The sequence below is a fragment of the Glandiceps talaboti genome, chromosome 8, assembly GCF_964340395.1.
Source record: "Glandiceps talaboti chromosome 8, keGlaTala1.1, whole genome shotgun sequence".
NCBI classification, from domain to species: Eukaryota; Metazoa; Hemichordata; class Enteropneusta; family Spengelidae; genus Glandiceps; species Glandiceps talaboti.
This window is the reverse complement of record NC_135556.1, coordinates 18,190,526-18,214,829: the sequence shown is the minus strand read 5'-3', so window position 1 is coordinate 18,214,829 and position 24,304 is coordinate 18,190,526. Positions and strand designations below refer to the sequence as shown.

Genomic DNA, 24,304 nt, shown 5'->3' with positions numbered 1-24,304 from the left:
TTATTTTCACTGATTACCATGATGTATGACGTTTATTCATATTTTAATGGTACATGTACTTGAATACAGAGAATATAGTACGCTGGAGATATCAGTGTTCAAGGAACAATGCAATTACATATAGACATTATCTCCATGGTAAATGTAAACCTTAAAACATATCTGTGAGATGACAAAAACACAATTGGATATTCTCAATCTATAATGCACTACTATTACAGATAGATGTTAGCTGATGATATAACAAATTTTTGTCTCTAAATGGAGAAAGCAGTTTTCTTGTTACACTCATTTTGGCCCAGATAAAACTTCAGTAGCAGTATTGATGTTATCAGTGTTTCTACATTTAATACACATCCTGGCTGTAAGACTTACAAATGTGCCTATGGTTGCAAACAGTGTCATATATTGTGCGTTACATAATATGAACCAGTTGCAGCAATATGCTACTTTGATATGACTTTATTGCCTTGCCTCTTTACAACAGTAACACTGTGTCTGTACTCAAGTATTACAAAATTGAGAGACAGCTGCAAACTATACAAAAATGGTAGGAACAGATGACCATACAAAAAAAACGAAAGACAATCCACAATAGCTATCAACTATTGAGGGCGATCTATCAAGTCAATTTTTACTGCAGGCGCGCATGCCATCTTCAGGATGCACATAAAAATGTAATCTAGCAATGATTATCTAAGTAGTTAAAAATTAATCAATTTCAGTCAAAAACTAAACATTTTCTTAAATACCAATAATTGCCATTTAATGAACAAATACCACCACCCCAGTTATATCTACATGCCTTTCTCATTCAACTGGCTTGTATAGTATAACCTCTGCATCATGTTAAATATAGCATTGTCACTCTTAACATCATGTCATTAGAAACTATTTTGTTAGTTTTTTAACAGTGCTACATTAACATCTTCGGAGTGAAATTTTGACCTGATGAATACTATGTCAATCACTGCATCATTTATCTACCTTTTCAAAGTTAATACTAATATTTCGGGTATACTGACATTCTCCATCAAGTTAATTGTGATAGCTCAATCCTTATTACAACATATTGTATCTCATTACCAAAGTTAAACATACAGCTCTAAAACTGAAATCTTACTGCAACATGTATCTCACTGCGAAAGATAAGCATACAGCTCTAAAACTGAAATCTTACTGCAACATGTATCTCACTGCGAAAGTTAAGCATACAGCTCTACAACTGAACTCTGAAGTCTCTGGTTGAGTTGATGCTATTAATTGGTGTTTACAGCTTTGTATGACTGTTAATACTTCTACTGTGATGTGATGTGAGGTGAGGTGTGGTCTTGTCATCTGAGGTTTGTGCCATATTTCAGTGTTCTCAATGTAGTAAAACTACAGGCCACTGTACAGCACGGTCCATGAAGCGCTACCAACAGTCAGTGGCAGTTGAAAAATAATGATCTATCTTGAAATAAATGAGTGCTCTTAAAATTCTGGAAATACAAGACAAATAGTCACATATGTATTACCTTTCATTTCACACTGATGAACTGTTGGATACCTAGTATATTTTCACTGCAAGAGTGTTTATAATCCTTGCTACTATTTAGTGAAACTGTTAGTAATACTTGCATGTTGACTTTTCTCAACTCGCACAAATGACATCATAATATTATACTCAGCATGTCTTTATCGCTAAGGGTTATTGGTATAGTCAAACTGTCTTACTCCTGCTTACAGCCCTGTGTGAAACTGTACGTTGTCTTAATGTTCTAACTATGTTATATTGATACTACTGCATGCCAGCTGCTATTTCCTTACTTCATGCAGTCCTACAAAACCCAAAATATTATCCTACAAGTAACGTGGACAACTCTATTAACATCAAGTATAACTACTTTAAACCTATTTGCTTATTTCCTTTATAGTACGTTGACTTCAAAAATATTGTGAACTTCCTTCATTGCGTAGAAACTTGACTCTAATCTAGATCGCTAGCTGATGGACCACTTGATGATGATGGTGGGGGTGGACCGCCTGGAAAGCCTCCACTTCCGGGGAAACCGCTTCCAGGAGGAGGACCTCCAGCTCCTCCACCAAACTTGGCCTGCATTTTGGCAACTAAGTTCATAACTTTCTGGTTACTAGTATACTTAATAATGTTTGCTGGATTTTGGTTGATCTCTTGGAATGCTTCTAAAACTTCTGGATCCTGTAGAAAAAAGAAGTATGAAAATATCATCAGTTATGGTTGTACTTGAAGTATTTTGAATTAGGAGTGAAAGAGGTCATATGTATATCCAGATGTAGAAACCATTGTTAACACAGAGATGGCGGGTGATATAAACTTCCAGGCACTTATGATCTCTTCTTAGGTTCACATGTCCATATCAACTGGAGGGTATTTGTTCAATACAGTGAGTCAATATACAAGTATTGACAACGACTTTAGTATGCAGTAGAAAATTTCAGGTAACAATTTTCAAGTTTGTGTTTGAATCAAAAGTTTACCTAGACACAATGAATTAGCAAAACAAATGAACATGGCAACACTCTCTAGTAGACTGGAACACAAACTAACTATATGCACACACATGTACATATAAATATGCCACACATATAGAACTGGAAAATAAGGACATTACTTACAGAAAAATTCATTATGCCTATTGACTTCTCACATGTATAATATTGAACTGACATAACATAATCACATGATTGAATAGTATTTTCAATGTAAGCTTACACGTGAATCAAAAAACTAAATACTGCTATCCTCAAAAGTACAGAGTATCTCATATCCACATTATACACATCACAAATCTTGACTCCTTACCTGTAAAGCAGCCATAATCTCTGGATCTGACATGATACCACCAAGATCAGGCATTCCCTGTGGACCTCCTGGACCACCTGCAGGACCTGCAGGACCTCCAGGGCCTCCCGCAGGACCACCTGGAAAACCGCCAGCTCCGGGAAAGCCACCAGCTCCTGGAAAACCACCTGGAAAACCACCAGCTCCTGGAAAACCACCAGCTCCTGGAAAACCACCTGGAAATCCACCAGCTTCACTAGCTTCCTCTGCTTCCTATGAGAGGGGAAGGGGATGGGAGTGTATACAGAAAGTTATCATATATCAACCAGTTTAAATACAAACCTTTAATGACTTGGTTTCTGTAACTCTATGTACTGGTAATTCCACTCTAAATATAGTGTGTCAGGCTAAGGGTTAATGAGTGTGAATCTGCAACATATTGGATTTACAACTCTATATTTCCCTTCATGTTTGAGTGGATTCCTCAATGGCTCTAGCCTGGAATCCATGCGAACAGGGGGTTTTGAATTTGTTATTTCCCTAAATCAAAATCCCAATTTGTCTGGATTCTAGGCACCAATGGCTCTTGGTATAAAGAGAAATTTACTAGGCTTATTCATACAGCCATATTACAAGTTCTTGGCAATCTAAGGGGTTTTATGGGGAAGATCTCCTAGGAGTTGAAAGGTCTGAAAATTTTAGCAAATACATTTATAAACTAACCAGACAGTCTCACCATACCACTCTATCTATTATGGTTGCGGCACAGTCAAAAATAAATGGCACATGTATGAACTAGTATTATATTACTGGTACAGTAGCAGCAATGTAAAAAGTAAAAGGTAATTTTGGATATTTTTTAAAGCATAAATAAAACTGTCAAAGACTACATCAATTCTCTTCCCAGTAAGTAACCTACAACTCGTACAGAATACCATAATTCTCTCTTTGTTGTCAACGTACCCTTTTTGCTTTCTCCTGGGCTTCTTTGGCTCTTCTTATTCTCTCAGCTCTAGCTTTAGCTTCTCTTTCCTCTCTCTTCCTCTCTTGTTTACGTTTGTGTTGAGCAATAAGTTGGGCCTAAAAAAGTAGACAAGAACAAGAACATGAACAATTAAGATTTGTGTTAAAGCGCAACATTTTCTCTCATTGTGGTTATTTTGAAAGAAAAGTACATTCCATGTGATACAATTTCTTAAAGTGGAAATGTGGACGAGGATTGGGTATTTGTTTTGGATTTTTAATCATAAAACAATTAAATCATGGCTTCCTACTTGAAAAATCAATGTGAAACAACATATGCCAAGTCTGTGTTTGTAACTCATTATATTGTAAAAGATTAATAAATGTGCAAAATCTTAGTTATTGTACGAACAATTACAAACTTTTTACACATTTAAAAACTTGTTTGCATGCAATGTATTAAGTTACAAACACAGACTTTGTCAATGTTGTTTTACATTGATTTTTCAAGTAGGAAGCCATGACAAAATAAGTTTATGAATTAAAAATCCAAAATAAATACCCAATCCTCATCCATATGGCCACTTTAATGGGACAGAGTGCATATTGTGAAACTGAAATCCAAAGTGTACTTACAAGTAAGATGCTTCATAATACGGATTGAGTACAACTATAATTCTTATAATATATAATTCTTATCCCCATTGAATGTGGTATTCATCTCACCACTTTTATCACTTAGAATCCAGGTGATGGAGATTTTGAATTTTGTTTTCCCCTCTGTGTTGGGGAAATAACTGAATTCAAACCCCCATCTGCATGGATTCCAGGGTAACACCTTTACAAGTTTTGACATAGATGTATAAAATTAGCTTTTCACTAAGCTAAGGAGTTGGGATGAGGGTTAGGCTAGGGGTAGGAATATGATTAGACTCCCTAGCATAATCCTAATTTGAATCATCTCCAATAAGTGGGCAATATTCCACATGTATTGTATATGTACTTATCTTACTTGCTTTTTTTGGAGTGGTAATTTTTTTAAGACTAACCAGTTTTCAGTAAAAAGGGCAAATAATTATCAAAACATGTATATCTACATATAAATGGCAAGTCATTCAACAATTTGTGAGGGAAAAAGTTTAAAAAGACAATGTTAAAACCAAGTCAAGCCAGGCAGCAAAACCGAACGCCACAACGTGTAAACTTTGACCCAAGCTAGGTGGTCTTACAAGTGCATATTTTTCACTAACTTAGAGGGTCAAAATAACTCCAACATGGCTTCCCACAGCTGCAGCTGTAGATCTCGTCGTGGGTTTGGTGTTTTATTGTTTCTAGTGCTATGCATAGCGTTCACTTCAGTTCAAGGTAAGGTACTATTGACTGCAGACCATTTCAAAATCACTGGTTGAAACGATCTGGTGTTTTGAGCATGCGATCTACTATCAAGCCCATGGAATTACACGGAAGCATTCGACACACATGTTCAGACCCGGCCAGAGATCTAAAATCAACAGTCCATACAGCAGACGTGGTGTGACGTCATCCAGTACACTAAAGCTATCACCATACGTTGGCATTAATTATAAATAACCACGTCTATAATAAGCTTAGCATCATATTTTATCCTCTAATGTTAATATGCCACAGAAAATCTCTAAACAATGGCATACTATAACCATATGGAGAAAATACTAGCAATCAACTATTTCTTCACATTGCTTATGTATTCGCAATATATTTTAGTGAAACTGAAAATGAAACAGCCAGGTATTATCCATGATATCATGTGTACAGGTAATTTCAGCTGTCTTGAGTTCATTGTACAATGTGTATCACTCCCAACACTTCATTTTCAATTTCTAGGACTGCATCTTAATATTTGTTGTTGTGCAAAATTGCTAAATTATTTCACCTCTCGATCAGTTCAATATTTAAATAGACATAAATTGTTTATTCAAATCTTCCCAATGGTTTTTTTAAAATGTCTATTTTAATGTATGAGTGCCATACAATTATAATGCCCATTTAATTTAGTGTGCTTTTGATAAAATACAATGAAATTGTAGAATTTTTCTCTTTTGATTGTGTGGGTGATTACTGAAAAAAAATTGCCATTAGAGTCGGAATATCATGTGTGTAAAAATATTAATAACTACAATTTTTTTTTTTAAAGTGACATTTTGTGAACACATTAAAAAAGAAATTAACCTAGACTGCTGCAACTCAATGTACTTGCTGTTCTGGATATTTTTAAAAAAAATAAATGAAATTTAAGTAGTTTATAGTTTGCATCATGGAATTTGCTTCTAGTTTACAATACTTGTCACCTGTTTTTGCTCTTTTAGTTTCACCGATTTAATAATCAAGAGAGACGGTTTTTGTAAAATCTGAGTTTATTTCAGCAATATTCGTATCACTAAAGGTATTTCGAGTGTACCTAGATAACGTTTCCATAGTGGCCTTGAGTTTGATTATGATAACATTACATGAACAAAAAAGCCAATACATGTTTGTAATTTTATCACAAATGAAAAATGAATGAAAGTTGGGACCTCTCGAGGTAATTACGGCAAAAGACTTATCTACATTTAAACATGTTAGCAATTATATATCGAAGAAAAACTGCTGCTAAATGTAGATCACTGACAGAGACAGGTGACGGATTCAACCCTGTCGTGGTTATTCAACTATTGAACTATTTTCAGTTTAAAATTTTAAATTTGAGTCTGCTTAATTAGACATATGTAATGGATGGTTAAGTCTGTCTGCAAACAGGGAATGTCTGGTCACGGCTTTATATGACTTGAGACCATAGGTCTTTAGACAAGTATCTGAATTATGCAGAATAGAATGAGCTCATCTCCCCCTAGGTGGCACTCTGTTGATAGTTCATGTAACTTTTATATTCACATGTGTAGCTATGCAAAGATTCCAACTATCGCCATTTTAATGGTAAGGAATTGAAATGGAAAAATTATGCTTTATTTTTGGAAGCATACCCTTGTTGCAGAAAAGAAAACATGTATGACTTTAATACTTTGTGGAGAATGTTATCGATTTGTCAAACCTTGAAGATATTCAGTTGCAGTTCTTGTGAAGTTGTGTTGCACTTCCTGTTAAAATATTTTGTATCTTGGTTTAGGTTTGGCAAACCCTATAGCACTGCAGACCCAGGAAAAATCTAGTACAATTTTACACAGATTCCTTATGAAATCGTCACACTTTGACAATATTCTGTCAAAGTTCTTGCGTTATATTGATCGTCATGTTAAACAATGTTGTGACTTTGTTGAGGTTTAACAACCCCTATAGCACTGCAGACCTCAGAAAAATCCAGTAAAATTTACACAATTTCCCTTCTCTGTTGAATAATAATTACAGCTAATTTTTACTATACTATAGTCGCTCTATCACATGAAAGACAGACTTTGATTTTACCAGTCATACCTACAAGCTAATCAACAAGAATAATACATACACAAGGTTATTTGGATAACAAGAGTAGATAATGAACATCAGATAAACATGATTACATCATCAGGCTATCTGTAACTGTGAGACACCATGTTTGATTAAAACTAGAAAACAATGTACACACATTATATATACACTATAACTATTTAGAAAGAAATGAAAACTTCTACTCATAGAGTCAACAAATTTCTGAGAAGTGAATCCCAAATTTCACTAATGTCTCGCCAACATCGCCAGGGAATGTGCTACAATGGGCTATTGTTGATGCTAAATGAGACGTCTGCCAAAATTTGGGACTCGCCTCCAAGAAATATTTTGACTGCAACTACGAACCCCGACCCGAGTCCATAAACATTCATTCTCATATTTAGAGGCAACACTGAGCTGACATTGTGTGATTGAGGACGTTACACATGCACAAAAATACTTGCAAATAAAGAATGTGTTATTTTTAAATTTAGTACCAGTAATACAAGTATCCCAAAAAATTATATAATAATGTCATTTTCATATCTGAATATCTGGGAATTTTACCAGCTGCTAGTCATAAATGAAAATCCATGTGTGTTGGTAAACCATAATATCAAATTTAACTTTTGTTCCAAACACTAATCGAAAATTGTAACCTGAAATTTCAGTTCTTTGTCAAAAAGATTGAACCATTATTCAGACCGATTTGAGTTTTTCATTCTGAGTAGTGGGTGAATCTGTATCTACCTCTGAAGGGGTTAAAGACAAGATGATGCACTCCGAATTTATTGTATTATTTGAAAAATACCAGGGATGAGCATCTCATATAGCAATGTTTGGAGAGATTTCAAAGAAATAACATTTCTCTTCATTCATGATGTATGTCTTTAGGTACCTACAAGTATCGTAGCAATAAATAACTGTCAACAACTCTCTGTCTGAAGAAAATAAATCTGAACTTATACTTAAAACTAAACCGCAATACTGCATTACATGTCAACAATGCCATACATTGCTGCATATCAGTATGTTACTGATACTAAGCAGTGAAAAAATGTATATAATTGAATACTAGCCTAAATCCATAGAGATATTTCAAATTATTTATGCACAGACTAAAAACAGAGAATAACTTTTATCTGGGCTCACACTTAGCAGTAGTCAAGGGCACATAGATTATTAAACATTATTTTATCAAATTTGCAAGGTGATACTTTATAAGACCAATGGAAATCAATAAAAAATGTGTAGCTCGCACTGTTAATTTGGCTAAATATGACTACCAAGTATAGACAAGTTACATTTGAGCCCTGTCTATGTGATACTAGTAATTATGGCCTATACTCTGAGTTCACTCACTGGATGACCATGAGGTAATGGTACATGCTTTTAGAACAACTAAATAAGTTATGCTATAGGACAAAAGTATTGCAAATTTTGCAAAAGCATTGTGACTTTATGTGACCTAAAATATAGACAGCATACATGTCTATTTTTAAAAAGACTTTTCGATTCATTTCAACCAAAATTAATGTCTAGATAAGTAGACTGTATGATATCTGTGTTTTTGCTGCGGACGGTAAGGAGGTAAAATTTACTGGGGTTCCAATGTCATATTACCTGGATTCCAAAACAAAATTACCATAGACAATATGGGACAACACTGCCATTTTTCCCCTTTCTCTCGTTCTGTTACTGTGGTTCCCCAACCCTAACAAAAACACTGGATATGTTGTGTCATTCCACCCCTCATTGGTATTCTCTTTCGTGAGAAGAGTTAGGTCGATGAGGGTGCACAAACATAGTGTCTTCCAGACTTCCATTTTTGGATAAAATTGAAAGACTGAACTGTACAAAAATTCAATGCAAAACAGGAATCATATCGATACAAAAATTGTCTCTAAAAAAAATGTAATTTCCACTCTTTATAGGTGATGACAACCAAAATTCCAGGCGAGACAGGTCACATATAGATAAAACACTGTTACTTGATGAAGAAGACACAAAGGAAGAGAAGAAATTACTTGAAGATACTCTGAAGAAACTGATATACATTTACAAGCATAACATTTTACCCATGGAGGAAGCATACAAATATAGAGAATTAGGACACCAAACCATTTCAGGTATACTGAAGCTGCACTAGCTGCAACTGGGATGTCTTTTTTTTAAAAATCTTTTGTCATGTACAATAACATTCTTGTCATGTTGTATACTGTGAATGGAATCGCATCACTTGTGGGTAAACAGATTTTGTGTAGCTGAATACGCGATAAATGAAATCAAATTGATTTTGGGGTCCGCACCAAAAACCAGCTCCCTCAACGGCGATCATGATTTCAACCTGTTTCTATACTGCTTATGGATAATATTTACCATGTACAATGTCTAATGATTGGCATTTTAACAATTTTCAGTGAATATGTAATGGTTGTCTTATTGAAAATGATACTCCAGTTACAACTAGTTGTCAACTAATACAGTTTGAACATGGTGAATATAATCCAAAATAAATACCCTACCCTTATCCATATGGCCACTTTAATATTTAGAATGAGAATATGATTGGCTGTTAGGATATAGGTCTTATCTAACAGAGAATGTGATTGGTTGTTAGCATATGTCCTATCTGACATGATTGGCTGTTTTAACTGACACAGAATGCAATATCTAATGAATTTCTTACTTACAGTAACTAATTTTTAATGTGAGTAATTTGCAGTGAACAGATGTTACTAATTTTACAAAATTGTAAATTATGAATGGTACTCAGGTCACAAGGTTATTTGACTGAAATAAACATGTTTGCCATGAAGTTTAAGTGGATTGAAAATATTCACATTAAATTAATTTTCAGATGGCGAAATCACTAGTAAACCTATGGTGTTATTTCTGGGGCCATGGAGTACAGGCAAGACTACCATGATTAACTATCTAATTGGTATGGAAGATACAGTTGATAGTTTACACACAGGTATTTACAGTATTTTAACTCTATCAGATATCATTATTACAACAAGTGAAGTTTTAAAGGCAGAATGCACCTCTTGGACACATTTCACCGAATCGGATTCAATGTTGTAAATCTTTCCTAACTTTGCCATACGGAAGCTGCTTTTGGTTCGTTTAAAATAATGAAAGGAATTTGGAGGTTCACCATCTTGTTTTCAAAGAAATTGACCACCTTTTTTATTCTTCATAGCGTTAGCACCATATTTGGCGGCCATATTGGATTCTAAAATGGTTTAATTTTGATATCATTTTGACCTCTATATCAAACATTTGTATGGTGACCCATGATTTATTTGCTTGATTTTAACTGAGAATGGGTTGGAGTATTCTTTCACAAAGTAACAGCATAACTTTGCATTTCACATTAATTTACACTTACTTCTCCCTTGAGATGGCTGTTGTTTTCATTTCCTCAAAAAGTGTGATTACAAAAACAATTTCTTTTTGAGTCAAACCTTTTATTATTATTCACATAACAAAGTCACAGGTACCTGAATACTTTTGACTGATCATGTTTTTGACTTTGACAGTATTAGCCATTAGATGCAAATATAATTACCTTATAAGACCAATAGGGTTAGGCTTATTGATTACCACATGGGGGCCAATAGAATGATCTAAAAGGGATGTGTCCAAAAAAACTCTTTTTGGGTTCCATATAGGGTTCCTTATATAATTTATCTGTAGGGTTGCCCAATAGGATCGTAGAGGTTTTATTGTGAATGAGATAGTCACGTTCACAAAGAGAATTTATTCTAATTCATCAAATATTGTATGTCTGTGTTTTGTGTAGGTGCTGAACCAACTACATCTGACTTCACAGTCATCATGAAGGGCAATAGAACAAGATCAGTGGAAGGTATCGTTCTAACAGCTGATGGCACCAAATCCTTTGCCGCACTATCAACCTTCGGCAAAGTGTTCCTGGAAAGATTCTTGGGACATGAATACCCCTACAAACTCCTCAAGAAAATCACTATCATCGACACACCGGGAATCATTGAGAATCGGAAACAGCAAGAAAGAGGATATCCATTCAATGAAGTGTGTCAGTGGTTCATCGATAGAGCTGATCTCATCTTTGTTGTCTTTGACCCAACTAAACTGGACGTTGGCACAGAATTAGAATCAATATTCAGAATGTTAAAAGGTCGTGAATCCCAAATAAGGATCATCCTGAACAAAGCTGACAGCATCATGACCCAGGAACTAATGCGAGTATATGGCGCGCTGTTTTGGAGTCTTGCGCCCCTGATTAACGTCACCGAACCTCCTCGTGTATACACCGGCTCATTTTGGTCCAAACCTTTCAAACCGAGTTCGTATCCTGATATCTTTCAACAAGAAGAAGTCTCTCTCTTGCGGGATCTGAGAGACGTTATAGAGAACCGCCTCCAAAATAAAATCGCTTTTATACGACAACATGCAATTTCAGTGCGCATTCATGCCCTGATTGTGGATAGGTTTTTATACACTTTCAATCAGAAGAAACCAAACATGTTATTTGGCGACCCAGAAGACGTCGCAAGGAACATTATTGAAAATCCACGCAAATACTATATATTTAAGGCTGTCGCTTCTAAAGCTAATGTCAGTAAATATGATTTACCAGACCCAGAAGACTATAAGGACTTCTTCAGTATTAATGCAATTAATTCTTTCCAGCCGTTAGATCAACAATGTAGTTACTTCTCTGGGTGTCTGATGGATCATCTAGAAGACGCCATCTCTATTCAGTTACCACGACTACTGAATGAACTTAGAAGATCTGAGAACAACTCAACTCAAACCTGTCAAGCTGATGGTAGCTGTCAAGAAGAAAAGTCTGGAACTAAGAAATATAGCAAACCTTAATTCAATAATTATATTTCAAAATTTAAAAAAAAAATGAAAAATTTCTACGCAATTCAGTTATGATCATGCTGCTATGGTCAAACATGTTCTAATTGCACATTCATGCAATCTGCATTTGTTTCACCTAGCAACCAGCTGCTGACAGCAACAACAAATCAAAAGTGTAAATGTCAGTCTGAAATTTGAACAAAACATAACCCATAGACTTAAAAAATATACACCCATGTATAATGTTGAGATGTGAGGTGACCAAATCCTTTTTGGGATGAGACTTTTCTAGGTAAACTTTCCACTGTAAAACTCCATCATCCCCACACCTCATAAAAGTAAACACAAACCCCAAACTCCTCAAACTGAGATTTCTGATTTACAAAATGCATATCGTACTAGTCTTTAAAAATGTTCATGCTATTGATGTCCTTCTTCTGTGTTGTTGGGGTTTTTTGGATGGGGTACAGCAGACAGTCTTACACACAACCAATGCCGCACTGTATCAGAATGTAGCCATGTTGGATAACTGTCGATGTCTCAAGTTGCAGAGAATGTACGCAAATGGAATTTCTAATCAAATTGCTGTATTTTATGATGATATTCTGCAGAATTGAGTAATACTGTGACACAAGAAAAATTTGTTTGTCATCATTGCATCAATTCTGGAAGTCATTACTGATTTACAAAAAAAAAATTTACTACAGAATGGCATGTATTAGTTTGAATAACATACTGTGGTCATTTTTGGTTTTAAACTAAATATTTTATACTACAGAATGGCATGTAATAACTTTGAATGGCACACTGGTGGTCATTATTGGTGTTTAAAAGAAAACTTTATACAAATGTACTACACAATGGCTTTGAATGGCATACTGGTAGTCATTTTTGGTTTTAAACAAAATATTTTAATACAGAATGGCATGTAATAACTTTGAATGGCATATTGGTGGTCATTGGTTTTAAACAAAGTACCTTATACTACAGAATGGCATGCAATAACTTTGAATGGCATACTGGTGGTCAATATTGGTTTTAAACAAAACACTTTATACTACAGAATGGCATGTAATAACTTTGAATGGCATACTACATCAGACTAGTATTGAATATGACTTTATTTGTTAACAGTACTGTGTTATTAGACTAGTTTACATGCTGTTCTCAGATGGTTATCCTGTCAAACTGTACAGCTGTAATTTTGAAAGCATTTGTTGTGGAAAATGAAAACAATTTGACAGTGCTTCATCACTATATCTTTTTATCAATTCAACTCTGTTCAGTTGTCTGTGAATTTTAACAAGCTGTGCACAAAATGTTTTCTTTCTAAGAGTACTACTGTCTTAAGACTTTTGTTTTTAAAAATGTTTTTTTTTGCCTGCCAGAGTACAAAATAACTATGATTGATTTTACAATTAAAATGTTATTGTCTGTTTACTCATTGTTCACCTAAAAAAAATGAAATTTCATATAAAATATCAAATCAAATCAAATATTTACTACATGAAACCATGAGTGATTATAAAATTAATGTTATCTTCTGTTTACTTGTACATGTAAGTACTGTTTACTTGTACACGTAAATGCTGAAACTGTCTACTAAATGATCAATTCAACCGTCTAATACTACTACAGGAGGCACAAATCTCAACATATTAAATTTTCAAAGAATTCTGTTTGTGTGTGGATTTCCAGCACAAATTTACAAATATAATAGAAATATGAAATTATGATTTCAAAATACACTTAACTTTTGAAGTTTTGGGTGATACCTGAAGCTGAACATTTTTTTGTGGAACTTCAAATTTGTGTATTTTCGATATGTTGCATGATCAACAACTCTGTCACATTTTAAAGATAAACATGTGGATTATTTGAATAACAATGATGCACCAGTTTTGATGAGTTCTTTTTAAGATTATTACTTAATACCTGGGATTTGAACACCAGACTAAATTCTGACAGGAATGTTATCATTGGAATGAATCATTTTACATTTTTTTTAGCAGATTTTGTTTTTACCTTTGTCTTTCATTTGTGATGTAAAAATCTATTGTTTATAAATTTCACATTTTGCAAAACAGAGTACTTTTACTTTTTACGTAGCTAGCCATGTGTAATGTAAATTGGTATTTTGTCAGCTTCATGTCGACACCTCTTCTAGTTCAAGTTTGAAATTTTGATAAAAATTGACTGACTGACTGAAATGTTACTTACTGATCAGTATTAGTATCTTTGACAACTCATACTTCAATATTGATTATTTATAGGCCTTTAAATTCGCCAGGGTAATTTTAGATGTATTACTGATGTGTGTTTCTTAATTTCAATCAAATGTACACAAGCCGTATACTTATCAATGGGGTTAAAATAGGTATATGAATTACCATAGCAACAAAAATTGTACAGAAAAATTTGGAACTGTGCTAACAATTCTTTTTGCCTGAAATAGAATTTTACCACATAGACATTCATAAAAATAGCAATCAAGAATTGTTAGTCAACACCACGGCTTGCTCTTCATGTATTATACAGGCATTGCTAAAAGTGTGCAAGAAAATAGTCAACCTTCTTGCTCTATTTTGACCCTGTAGCATGAGGTACATTGCTATTAAAAGTATCAAGAATTGTGAAAATGAGTAAAAATATTCAAACAGTTTAAATACAAATTGTCAAATGCTGACTGTAGTGTATAATAATATCCTCAGCTGGGAACAACACAAACTTACAGCTGTTTTATGTCTTAACTGTACTAAACAACAGAAAAGCATGGACCACTGGTTAATATCTTGGCTAGTAAATTTGTGGACCAACACGACAGCTGCATAAATTGTAGGTCTGTCTAATTAGCAGCTAAGTTCTGCATAGTTTATGTCATCATATCCCCTTTACTACATATCATGTGTCATCTGAAATAACTTTTGACAGAGGCAATGTGAAATGGGTCAACTTTTACCACAGAGAACTTACAGCAGAAATTATACTTGCATTCAGTTTCAATCATCAAATATGTTTGAAAAGAGCCACATTCAACCAAGAAACATCAACAAAAACTGAGATAAGTAACATCTGTCCAGTTAGTGTAAATAATAAACTGTGATGGAACCAGATCTTTGCTGCAAACATAGTCTAGTTCCTGACAACTGTGTCATTACTGTGTAATATGTGAAGATAACATAGTGTAAAATCAGAACACGGTCATCCAGAACTAGACTACTGCAAACAGTGAGTGCAAAATTCAAATGACCAAGCTCAAGTTGAAGGTTATACTATAGTATAGCTTTGGTTGCACCCAGGCACTATGGTCATATACTTACACCAATTGGGCAGATGTTACTTAATATCTAAGTTTTGTTGATGTTCACGCAGTTGAATGTGGCCTTTATCAAACATAGTCTAACACTGAAAATGAATGCAATTATGATTTCCACTGTATGTATACACAGATATTGTTAGTATGATAAATGTTGCGTATTAAAATCAAACACTTTTTAACTATGAAATTTATACCTGCCACTTCAAGTTTTCTGTATTTATACAACCGTCTGGCTTCTTTCATAACAGACACATCTTTCACTATGTTTGAATACCTGTCATCCCTTCTGCAGTTACTGTAATGTATGGGTAACTAATTTTCCTTTCAATGGTGCAAGTTTGTATTTTGCAGAAGATGTCTTGCTCATGTGTTTTTCTGAAGAGAACTTCTCTCTCTGTTTCTATGCCAAACTTTGTTGAGTTTTTATTTGCAGTGCAATAACAAAATAAAATGTTGAAAAAACCCAGTTCATTTTCTAAATTTTTCTTCTGGAGCTAGTAGTACAAGACTTAAACATTATGCAATATTCAGATATACATTGAAAGTGGCTGTATAGATGAGAAATTTTATTTATTTATTTAGTAAAAACAGGCTTGGTATATGTTTTCCCGTATTGTTTTTCAAGTTGAAAAGTTTTGTTAAATCTAAAATGTAACATAAATAACCATTTCTCATCCATACGGTCACTTATTAAATAATTATACACATAAACATTAAAGACATCTTTATGGGTGACATTCCGCTGTGTGTGTGTGTGTGTGTGTGTGTGTGTGTGTGTGCGTGTGTGTGTGTGTGTGCGCGCGCGCGCGCGTGTGGGCGTGCGTGCGTGTGTGTGTGATACATATGTAGATATGCAATGTACAGTAAGGGCCATAGACAGTGGAGGTGTATATTAGGGCTCACATTCACTCACACATAAATTCATGTATACTTGGACAAATGCATGCGCATAAAATGCATATACACCAACACAAGGTGTTAATTCACATGTGTACATACACAATGCTGTAGTACAATAAAATTACAGAAATACATGATGGGTCTTCTCCATACATTTCCAAACACAGACACTAACAATTAATATTTTATATTATGTACATAACCCAATTGATTATATTGTAATCAGAACAAAGGCAAATCAGTAAAGTTGTTTGTTTTGATTCAGTTTATCTTGGGTGATGATAATCAGACAATGTAATACATATGATATACATGATTGGTTGCTATGAGATAGGATATGATCAGAAAACAATTCAACACATACATGTACAAATGTACCTTAGTTTGGTGATTGGATCATTATGAGATAAGGGTGGTCTGAATAATTCAAAACACACACACCTACACGCACACACACACATACATACATGTACATACATACACACACACACACACATACATACACAATGTGCCCTCTAAGCCAAATTGACAAGCCACTGACGCACACAGTTTCTAGTGACGCACCAAAATTTGGTTTTCCCTTATTTCTTACTATGTAGTGACTGACAAGGAATGCCAGTTTTTCTCACACACATACACATACATACATGCATGCATACATACATACATACATACATACATACATACATACATACATACATACATACATACATACATACATACATACATACATACATACATACATACATACATACATACATACATACATACATACATACATACATACATACATACATACATACATACATACATACATACATACATACATACATACATACATACATACATACATACATACATACATACATACATGGTACCTTTGTTTTTGCAAAAATGTAATACAGGGAGTCCTTATCAATCAGTATAATCCTTGACATTTTGAATAACAATTGTTTGAAAAATAGGCATGGGAAAGATAAACATGGGTGAACTACGATAAGAAAATTCAACACACAGACATTAGGTTGATGAGGTGATCTAAACAAATCAATACATGCATACCTTTGGTGTGACTTCTTTCAGCATATCATGCACATCATCATCATAATCTAGTTTGGCAGCTAAATTCAGATCTTTGGCAGCTTCCTCCCAGTGACCCAACAATCTACAAACCAATCGGGCGTACATGTTACAAACAATTCTGTAGTCACCAACTTGTGTAACATGTCACCAACATGAATGACTTGTGTTACATGACAAAGAATCTTTCATCAATACATTACAGATTGACCTATGTATAGTATAGTCTAGATGCTATAAGTGGCTTCCAATCTCAAGATCTCTCTTCACCCCATCGAGCGCAATGAGAAATCATGGACCAAAAGTTGTTCAAGCAAGTGAACAAAGCCCCCAACTGTTAGAATGGTGTAAACAGTGTATCCTGATCTGACAAATATACCATATTTGGATATTATGTAACTGCCACCAATAAACGCTTACCTTTTTATTATTGGGCAGAATTCGAGCAAAGACATGGTGTTAATAACTGTGTGTGTGGCTTTGTTTGAATTTTCAAATTTCATGTCAGCACATTCCTCATCAAGATAAATGTGAGATGAGATTTGAAGCCACAGATAGCCTCTAGACTAGCACAGTATTGAAACTTGGCTCTCTAAACCTTCAGAGTTGAAAAATAAATTCCAAAATTCAAGATTCAAATATCTACCTAAATCTTACCCAAAAACATCAAGTTTGTAACCCAAGAATCTAAATAATCTAACCCCCATATAAAACACGAAAAGATTCCAACTCAACGACTGATGGACTTTTTCGTACCTGTGTGCTTTTCCTCTCCACTTGTATGGCTGTGCAGAATCAGGATTTAACTGAACGGCTTTAGTACAGTCTCTGATAGCTGCACATGGCTTCTGCAGTCGGATAAAAGCACTGAAATGAATAATGTAAATGAATACATATTGGGTATTGAAAATAAGTAAAGATGCTGGAATACATACTAAATAATCCCATATACTTTGATCCTATCTTAAAAATTATCAAGTATTTATTCACATATTTGTAAATCTAAGACATCTTGTTACCAATAAATATCAAAGTGTCTCGCATCTTCCCCTTCATTGCCTATCTAAACAACATAGGATTTGCCATGGGGATTTTCATAAAGGAAAGTATTTCACATTATTACCTGTAGAGGGAGCTATACCACATGCAAATTTTGATATACTGGAGATTGAGGATACTAGTATTTAATCCCACACAGAAATGTTTAATTTCTTTTGGTACTGAACACATGAATCAAATATTCACAACATTCCATCACTACTAAATATAAATTGTTGAAACTAAGACTTCATGTGTACAGATGGATACCATTTAGTTTTTGACATGGAAAATATCATAAACTTGAATGATTGAATGATGTGTGTATTCACGATTCCAGATATATAAAATATATGAACAGGTACATGAATACTAGTATTCTTGGTAAGTTACTATAGCAATGCAAGATGTATGCACAATAAAAATCGTTTTGGGAATCTCTCAATGGACAAAAAACAGCTCTTTTGTTTCAAGTATATCAATAATTGAGGTGTATAAAATATACAGCAGAAATAATGCATTTTATACAAGAAATGTAAGGAGTTGATATAAACAATCACGATATGCGAATTAGCACAGAATAACAACATTTCATGTTTACTTTTCTGCTTTCGTTGAAGATTTTCGGCATTTCCATTTGTCAACATTATTGTGTACACACTATTTTATTTACCTTGCTCTTTTAGCATATAGAAGTGCAGAGTGTGGGTTTTTCAGGATAGCCTCTGTAAACAGCTCAAGTGCTTCATCTAGATTACCTGTAGAAATTGACAAAGAGTAATGAGTTATTGTTGTTATTTATTTATTTGTCTGTTTATATGTCTGTCTGTCTGTCTGTCTGTCTGTCTGTCTGTCTGTCTAATTATTACTCTTCATTACAGACTTCACACGAACTTGCACTAATAGTAACAAAAACGTAATAACAATTACTACACATCGAGACAGACAAGACCATACAAATACAAAAAACACAATTGACCAACATTTAATTGACAAAGATTTAATATATACAAAAAATATAAATGACAGATTGTGAAAGGAATGAACACATAGGTGCAAGACATCTCTACTTGTTTCCAACCTACAAAGTTTGTTGCTGTTATGCTATAGAATGGAGCACTTCATTTTCAAGGTATCAAATAACTGGGTAGACTGTGAGAGGAGTTGACCGGTGTGTGAGGGCGCCCTCACAGACTAATAACTGGTCACAGAAGAATACTGATAGAGGAGAAATGTTAGGAATTGACTACCAACTGAAGTCAAATACATTTCACATATTCTCATATATATGTCTATAAGAATTCACACAACATGTGATCTGTACAGGATGATTTTATGACACAATATCACAAAGCATGACTTTTCTTTTATTTGCATGGCGTGCTCTCACTATAAAATGTTAAAATGGCATGATATCAATTTTTGTTTTGGGCCAGTCTCTTCCCTATCCGGTTCAAATGTTGCCCAGGGACTTTTAACCAATCAACAACTACTGCTAGCAAACGAAATTTCATGAGAGTGCCCTACATGAGGAAAGTCACCACTTACCTTCTGACAACGCACTCATAGCTGCACTCCGCTTTTCTTGAGCTTCTTCCATCATCTCCTCTGTTACCTTGGCAACCAAACACAAAAATATCGTCAATCACACATGTCAATGAAATCTATGCTTAAACTATGCTTAATGAAATTTGTTTGGTTTGTCTCTCTTCCACCCCCTCCCCCCACCCCCCACCCCCATCAATAATTTATAGGTCGGATGTAGTGGTGCTGGTGAAGTAACAAACTATTCTTTAATGCTTGTCAATACATAAAGACTTTTATATCCATTTGACAATTTACTTCAAATACGGGTATAATTATTAATATAAATTCAGTTTGAATGGACAGTTGAACACACTTATGAAAAAGTCAAGTTGGCAGCCAATTATAATACATATAAATGGAGTTCTGGTATATTCAAATGTAAACTATCACACTTTGGCAAGTTGCCAAGTGACAGCAATGTATCCATGACAACCTACCTCAATGTTTTCATCTCCCATAACTTGTGGGGTATCCGCGTCTGGTTCTATTACACCCTCCATGTCAATGTCTGGTGGAAAATAATGTTTATTTTAAGTTAATGTAAGATATATATGACAAAATGCAGAAACAAATTCTGGTTTTCTTCCAAGTCTCTTGGCTAGAACTGAGGCAATGCAAGTGTCAGATTTAGCCTGCATGCTGATCATTATTCATTATGTGTGTTACATGTAAAACATCCATTGTTGATAATGTCATTCCCACAAAAAATTGTGTTTCCAATAACATGGCCTCAGAAAATTGGGTAGGTAGGTCAGCATTTTATTTTGTTTTGTTTAATTTTATCTTTTTAATTGTTCTTATTTTTGAAAAATATTGCCTCGACCCAAAAACAAACAAAATGTTTGTCAGAATACCCCTTCTGTGATAGTTGATGAAATAGGAATAAATATAGCTAGGGAAAGAAAACAGATGTGCATGAAGGTCAAGAAGACAAAACATTTCTAAATTTCCTAAAAATGGTTGGATCCCATTATCTATAAATATATCATGCATAGCTTAATGTACTTTTTACCAATAAAAATTCAGTCTCAAAAGCCCAGCCCAATGGCTCAGCCCCAGAGCCCAGCCTAGCAGCTCAGCCCAAAGGCCAATTCAAACAAACCAGCCTAGCAGCTCAGCCAAATGGCCCAGTCAGGCACACAGCCCAGCAGCCACAAGAACGGCCCAGTCCAATGGGCCAGTCAAGTGCCCAGCCCAGTGCCCCAGTCAAGCACCAAGCCTAGCAGCCCAGGCTAAGAGCCAAGCCCAACAGCCCAGCCCAGTGCCCCAGTCAAGCACCAAGCCTAGCAGCCCAGGCTAAGAGCCAAGCCCAACAGCCCAGCCCAGTGCCCAAGTCAAGCACCAAGCCTAGCAGCCCAGGCTAAGAGCCAAGCCCAACAGCCCAGCCTAGTGCCCAAGTCAAGCACCAAGTCTAGCAGCCCAGCTCAGGTTGTAGTATATGCTCACCTAGATCACTCTCATCACTTTCTGGGTTGGGTTCAGGTTCAGGTTCGGGTTCTTTCTTTGGTTGGGGTGGGGGTGGTGTTGCTTCCTCCTCTGTAGTGTTGGATTCCTATATGGATAAGACAAAAACAGTCTCTGTCATTGGAAGCAATTAATCCTTTATGGGTTGATTAGTAGTGAATAGTAGTACACAGAATTAGTACACTGTATGTCACACTGTTACAGCCCTGGCTTGTACAGTGGTCATTTGCACCTGGTACAATGACTTTGACTGCACCCAAACACTTCTCTCAAAAGAACATCATGCACTCCCTTCCAAAAGCTGTCCATATTCTTCATTTGTGATAGAAATAGTTGGTTGTGGTAGTCTAGCAAATGTGGAAATAAATGACCTTTCTGCCCACAGCTGAGCCAACCTAGAAATAGCATATAGGGGACCTGACAACAAGCAAGTACAAGCCATGAGCTAAAGACATCTACCCTTCAGCCTAAAGACTCTTTAAGAGAGAATGAACTATTTCAAGTGATGTGATCTACCTTCCTTTACAATTCACACATCACATTACATGAAAAGTATCCTCAAAATCAATATGAAATGAGACATAAATATTAATATACAACATATGTATAGAAGTAAATATAAAGGCAAAGTTTGTATAGGACAATATATACATGGGAGTCAGAGACTATTGGGGTGATCACGATCAAATGATAAATAAATTCATTCACATGGCCTCCTTTACAATTTAGCTCATATTATAAATTAACTTCTAAAGGGTTAATACATAAAAAACAAGGAAAACAAAAAAAAAACAGTTGTAGATGTAAAAAGGGGCAAACAAGGAACATTACACATCATGTATTATTACTAGAAATATCAATAGCGAACTTGCAAACCCTCCATGTTCAATGTTGCATCATGGGAAATGTGATAATAAATACTAATCAATTAGTATTGTAAACAATGTTGATACATTGTTTGTAACCACAAATAATCAATTCATGGTTACCCTGACCATTGTGGGAGGTTAATCTTATCAGTAGCTCCAGATTAGGTATTACAACAACCACAGATAATCCCATAGTCCTTTGCGTCTGAGCATGCTCAGTCTGGATTGCAAGTTCCCTATTACATATTCATATTCTGGGTAACCTGTCTATGTCATCAGATCTATGATTGTAATGTGTGAAGATAACGTAGTGTAAGATCGGAACACAGTTGTCAGGAACTAGACTACCTAATGGTAGAATGGGTGCAGCTGAGTCATACATCATGTGACACAGACAGGCTATTCTGGCTGGCAAATGTCATAACATGCTATTACTGGTCATGATTATTTTGGACTGAAAGAAAATCATAACCCAGAGGATAAAATTAAAGATTCATGAGACAATGTTCTCACCCCCCATGCTTCTTTTGGTTCTGGAGTAGGTTCTTCCGGTGGTTGCTCTGGAAGTGTTGCTCCAAGACTAAACAAGGGAAAAAGAAATACATGTTTCACCTTACTTGCATTGGTTTATTATATTGATGTTCACATACAACAATTGATGTTTTCGATGAATCACTTCCTTGTAGCAAAATATTATAGGATTGAAAAATAGAAAGTAAATTCACATCACATCACATCACATCACATTTAAATCACATCCACAATCACTGTATCATGCCGTGTAGGCATATCACACAACACAAAACAACATCACACTACACCCATTAACCCATAATACATCAGTAGATATGAATATTCATGAGCTTAGTCTTTAACTTCAAAGCTCCCCTCCACTTTTTTTCAGTTGATAAATGGACAATATATTTCCCCTTTAAAATGTTCAGGGCTACCTAAAATACATTCTCTGAACACTGTATACCATACATACACAAATATTGAAATACTGAATACATGTATATAAATATCCTCCATGCTCTTCCAATATCCAGGCATTGACACCTATACTAGATCTATCTATACTCTGTCTGTCTGTCTGTCTGTCTGTCTGTCTGTCTGTCTGTCTGTCTGTCTGTCTAATGAACATCATATATATTTATTTACATATTTTACACATATGTATACATTATCATAGCATAGGTTCCCAACTAGTAATAATTCCCAATGATTTTTTTTTTTATTTCTAATTTACCAGATAAAAATTAACAATATTATAAATTAGGTTATCATTTCAAAATAAATTTATTTTTGATCACCTATTTTCAGTACTGAATACATGTACATGCCAAAGGGTCAAAGTGTACTGTATTCTAAAATGACCTGAAGGGTTGGTGATATACCATAGGCTAGTTATACGTAAACGAAATGGACCACTGTTTTGTACATTTCATGTGACGTGCTTGTACAAACATGGATGCACACACGTGCAGACAAGTATAATTTGGTAACCTTGTAATGCGATGTATCGTCACTGAAAATTAAATGAACTTTGGCGACCACTGAAGACTTGCTCTAATATCACAGTGTAATTATACTCGCTTGCAATATCACTCAAAATTGATAAAGTTAGAAGAAACACAATTTTAGATTTATTAAAGGCCACGCGTTTGAACAAATTGAAGTTGGGGACGCGACCTCACTCACAGCACTCACCTTTTCAACCACTCCCTGTAAAACTCTAGTTCAGGAGAGAATAGAACTGCTGGGTTAGCTTCGCAAACTTGCACAAACTGTTGCAGCAACTGGATTTGTCCTTTATCCATGACTGTGGGCTTCTCACTGATATTGTTTTCTATCAATAGTCTGCACGACGATTGTGCACGGAACTATCCAGAAGCAGAAGGCTAGGGGCTGCTCTTGTTTCCTGTCACGTGACTTGGTGTGAAGGGATTCCCCGCATTTACACTTTCTATAATGAACTGCTAT

At 35.0% G+C, this 24,304-nt stretch overlaps 2 protein-coding genes across 2 annotated transcripts; one reads left to right on the top strand and one right to left on the bottom strand.

The window, feature by feature from the left end:
- Positions 1-2: 2 nt before the first annotated feature.
- On the bottom strand, positions 3-24,233 carry LOC144439541 (putative protein FAM10A4). The gene is made up of 11 exons (XM_078128850.1): positions 24,032-24,233; positions 22,835-22,901; positions 21,435-21,540; positions 20,426-20,496; positions 19,950-20,016; positions 19,075-19,159; positions 18,120-18,230; positions 17,346-17,448; positions 3,767-3,883; positions 2,825-3,076; positions 3-2,200 (listed from the first exon to the last, which is right to left on the bottom strand). Exons 1-11 carry the CDS (start codon positions 24,139-24,141, stop codon positions 1,970-1,972), a joined length of 1,320 nt encoding a protein of 439 aa, XP_077984976.1. The 5' UTR covers positions 24,142-24,233; the 3' UTR covers positions 3-1,969.
- On the top strand, positions 5,035-12,076 carry LOC144439007 (sarcalumenin-like). Its single transcript, XM_078128246.1, has 4 exons — positions 5,035-5,131; positions 9,142-9,336; positions 10,068-10,184; positions 11,016-12,076. Exons 1-4 carry the CDS (start codon positions 5,041-5,043, stop codon positions 12,074-12,076), a joined length of 1,464 nt encoding a protein of 487 aa, XP_077984372.1. The 5' UTR covers positions 5,035-5,040.
- Positions 24,234-24,304: the final 71 nt, after the last annotated feature.

Bases quoted from the DNA above. Each gene is read 5' to 3' on its own strand.
- LOC144439007 (XM_078128246.1), top strand. From the start codon at position 5,041: ATGGCTTCCCACAGCTGCAGCTGTAGATCTCGTCGTGGGTTTGGTGTT. The intron at 5,132-9,141 runs GTAAGGTACTAT...CACTCTTTATAG, and splicing joins AGCGTTCACTTCAGTTCAAG to GTGATGACAACCAAAATTCC. The intron at 9,337-10,067 runs GTATACTGAAGC...ATTAATTTTCAG, and splicing joins AGGACACCAAACCATTTCAG to ATGGCGAAATCACTAGTAAA.
- LOC144439541 (XM_078128850.1), bottom strand. From the start codon at position 24,141: ATGGATAAAGGACAAATCCAGTTGCTGCAACAGTTTGTGCAAGTTTGC. The intron at 21,541-22,834 runs GTGAGAACATTG...TTATCCATATAG, and splicing joins AACCAAAAGAAGCATGGGGG to GAATCCAACACTACAGAGGA. The intron at 18,231-19,074 runs GTAAATAAAATA...TATTCATTTCAG, and splicing joins CTATATGCTAAAAGAGCAAG to TGCTTTTATCCGACTGCAGA.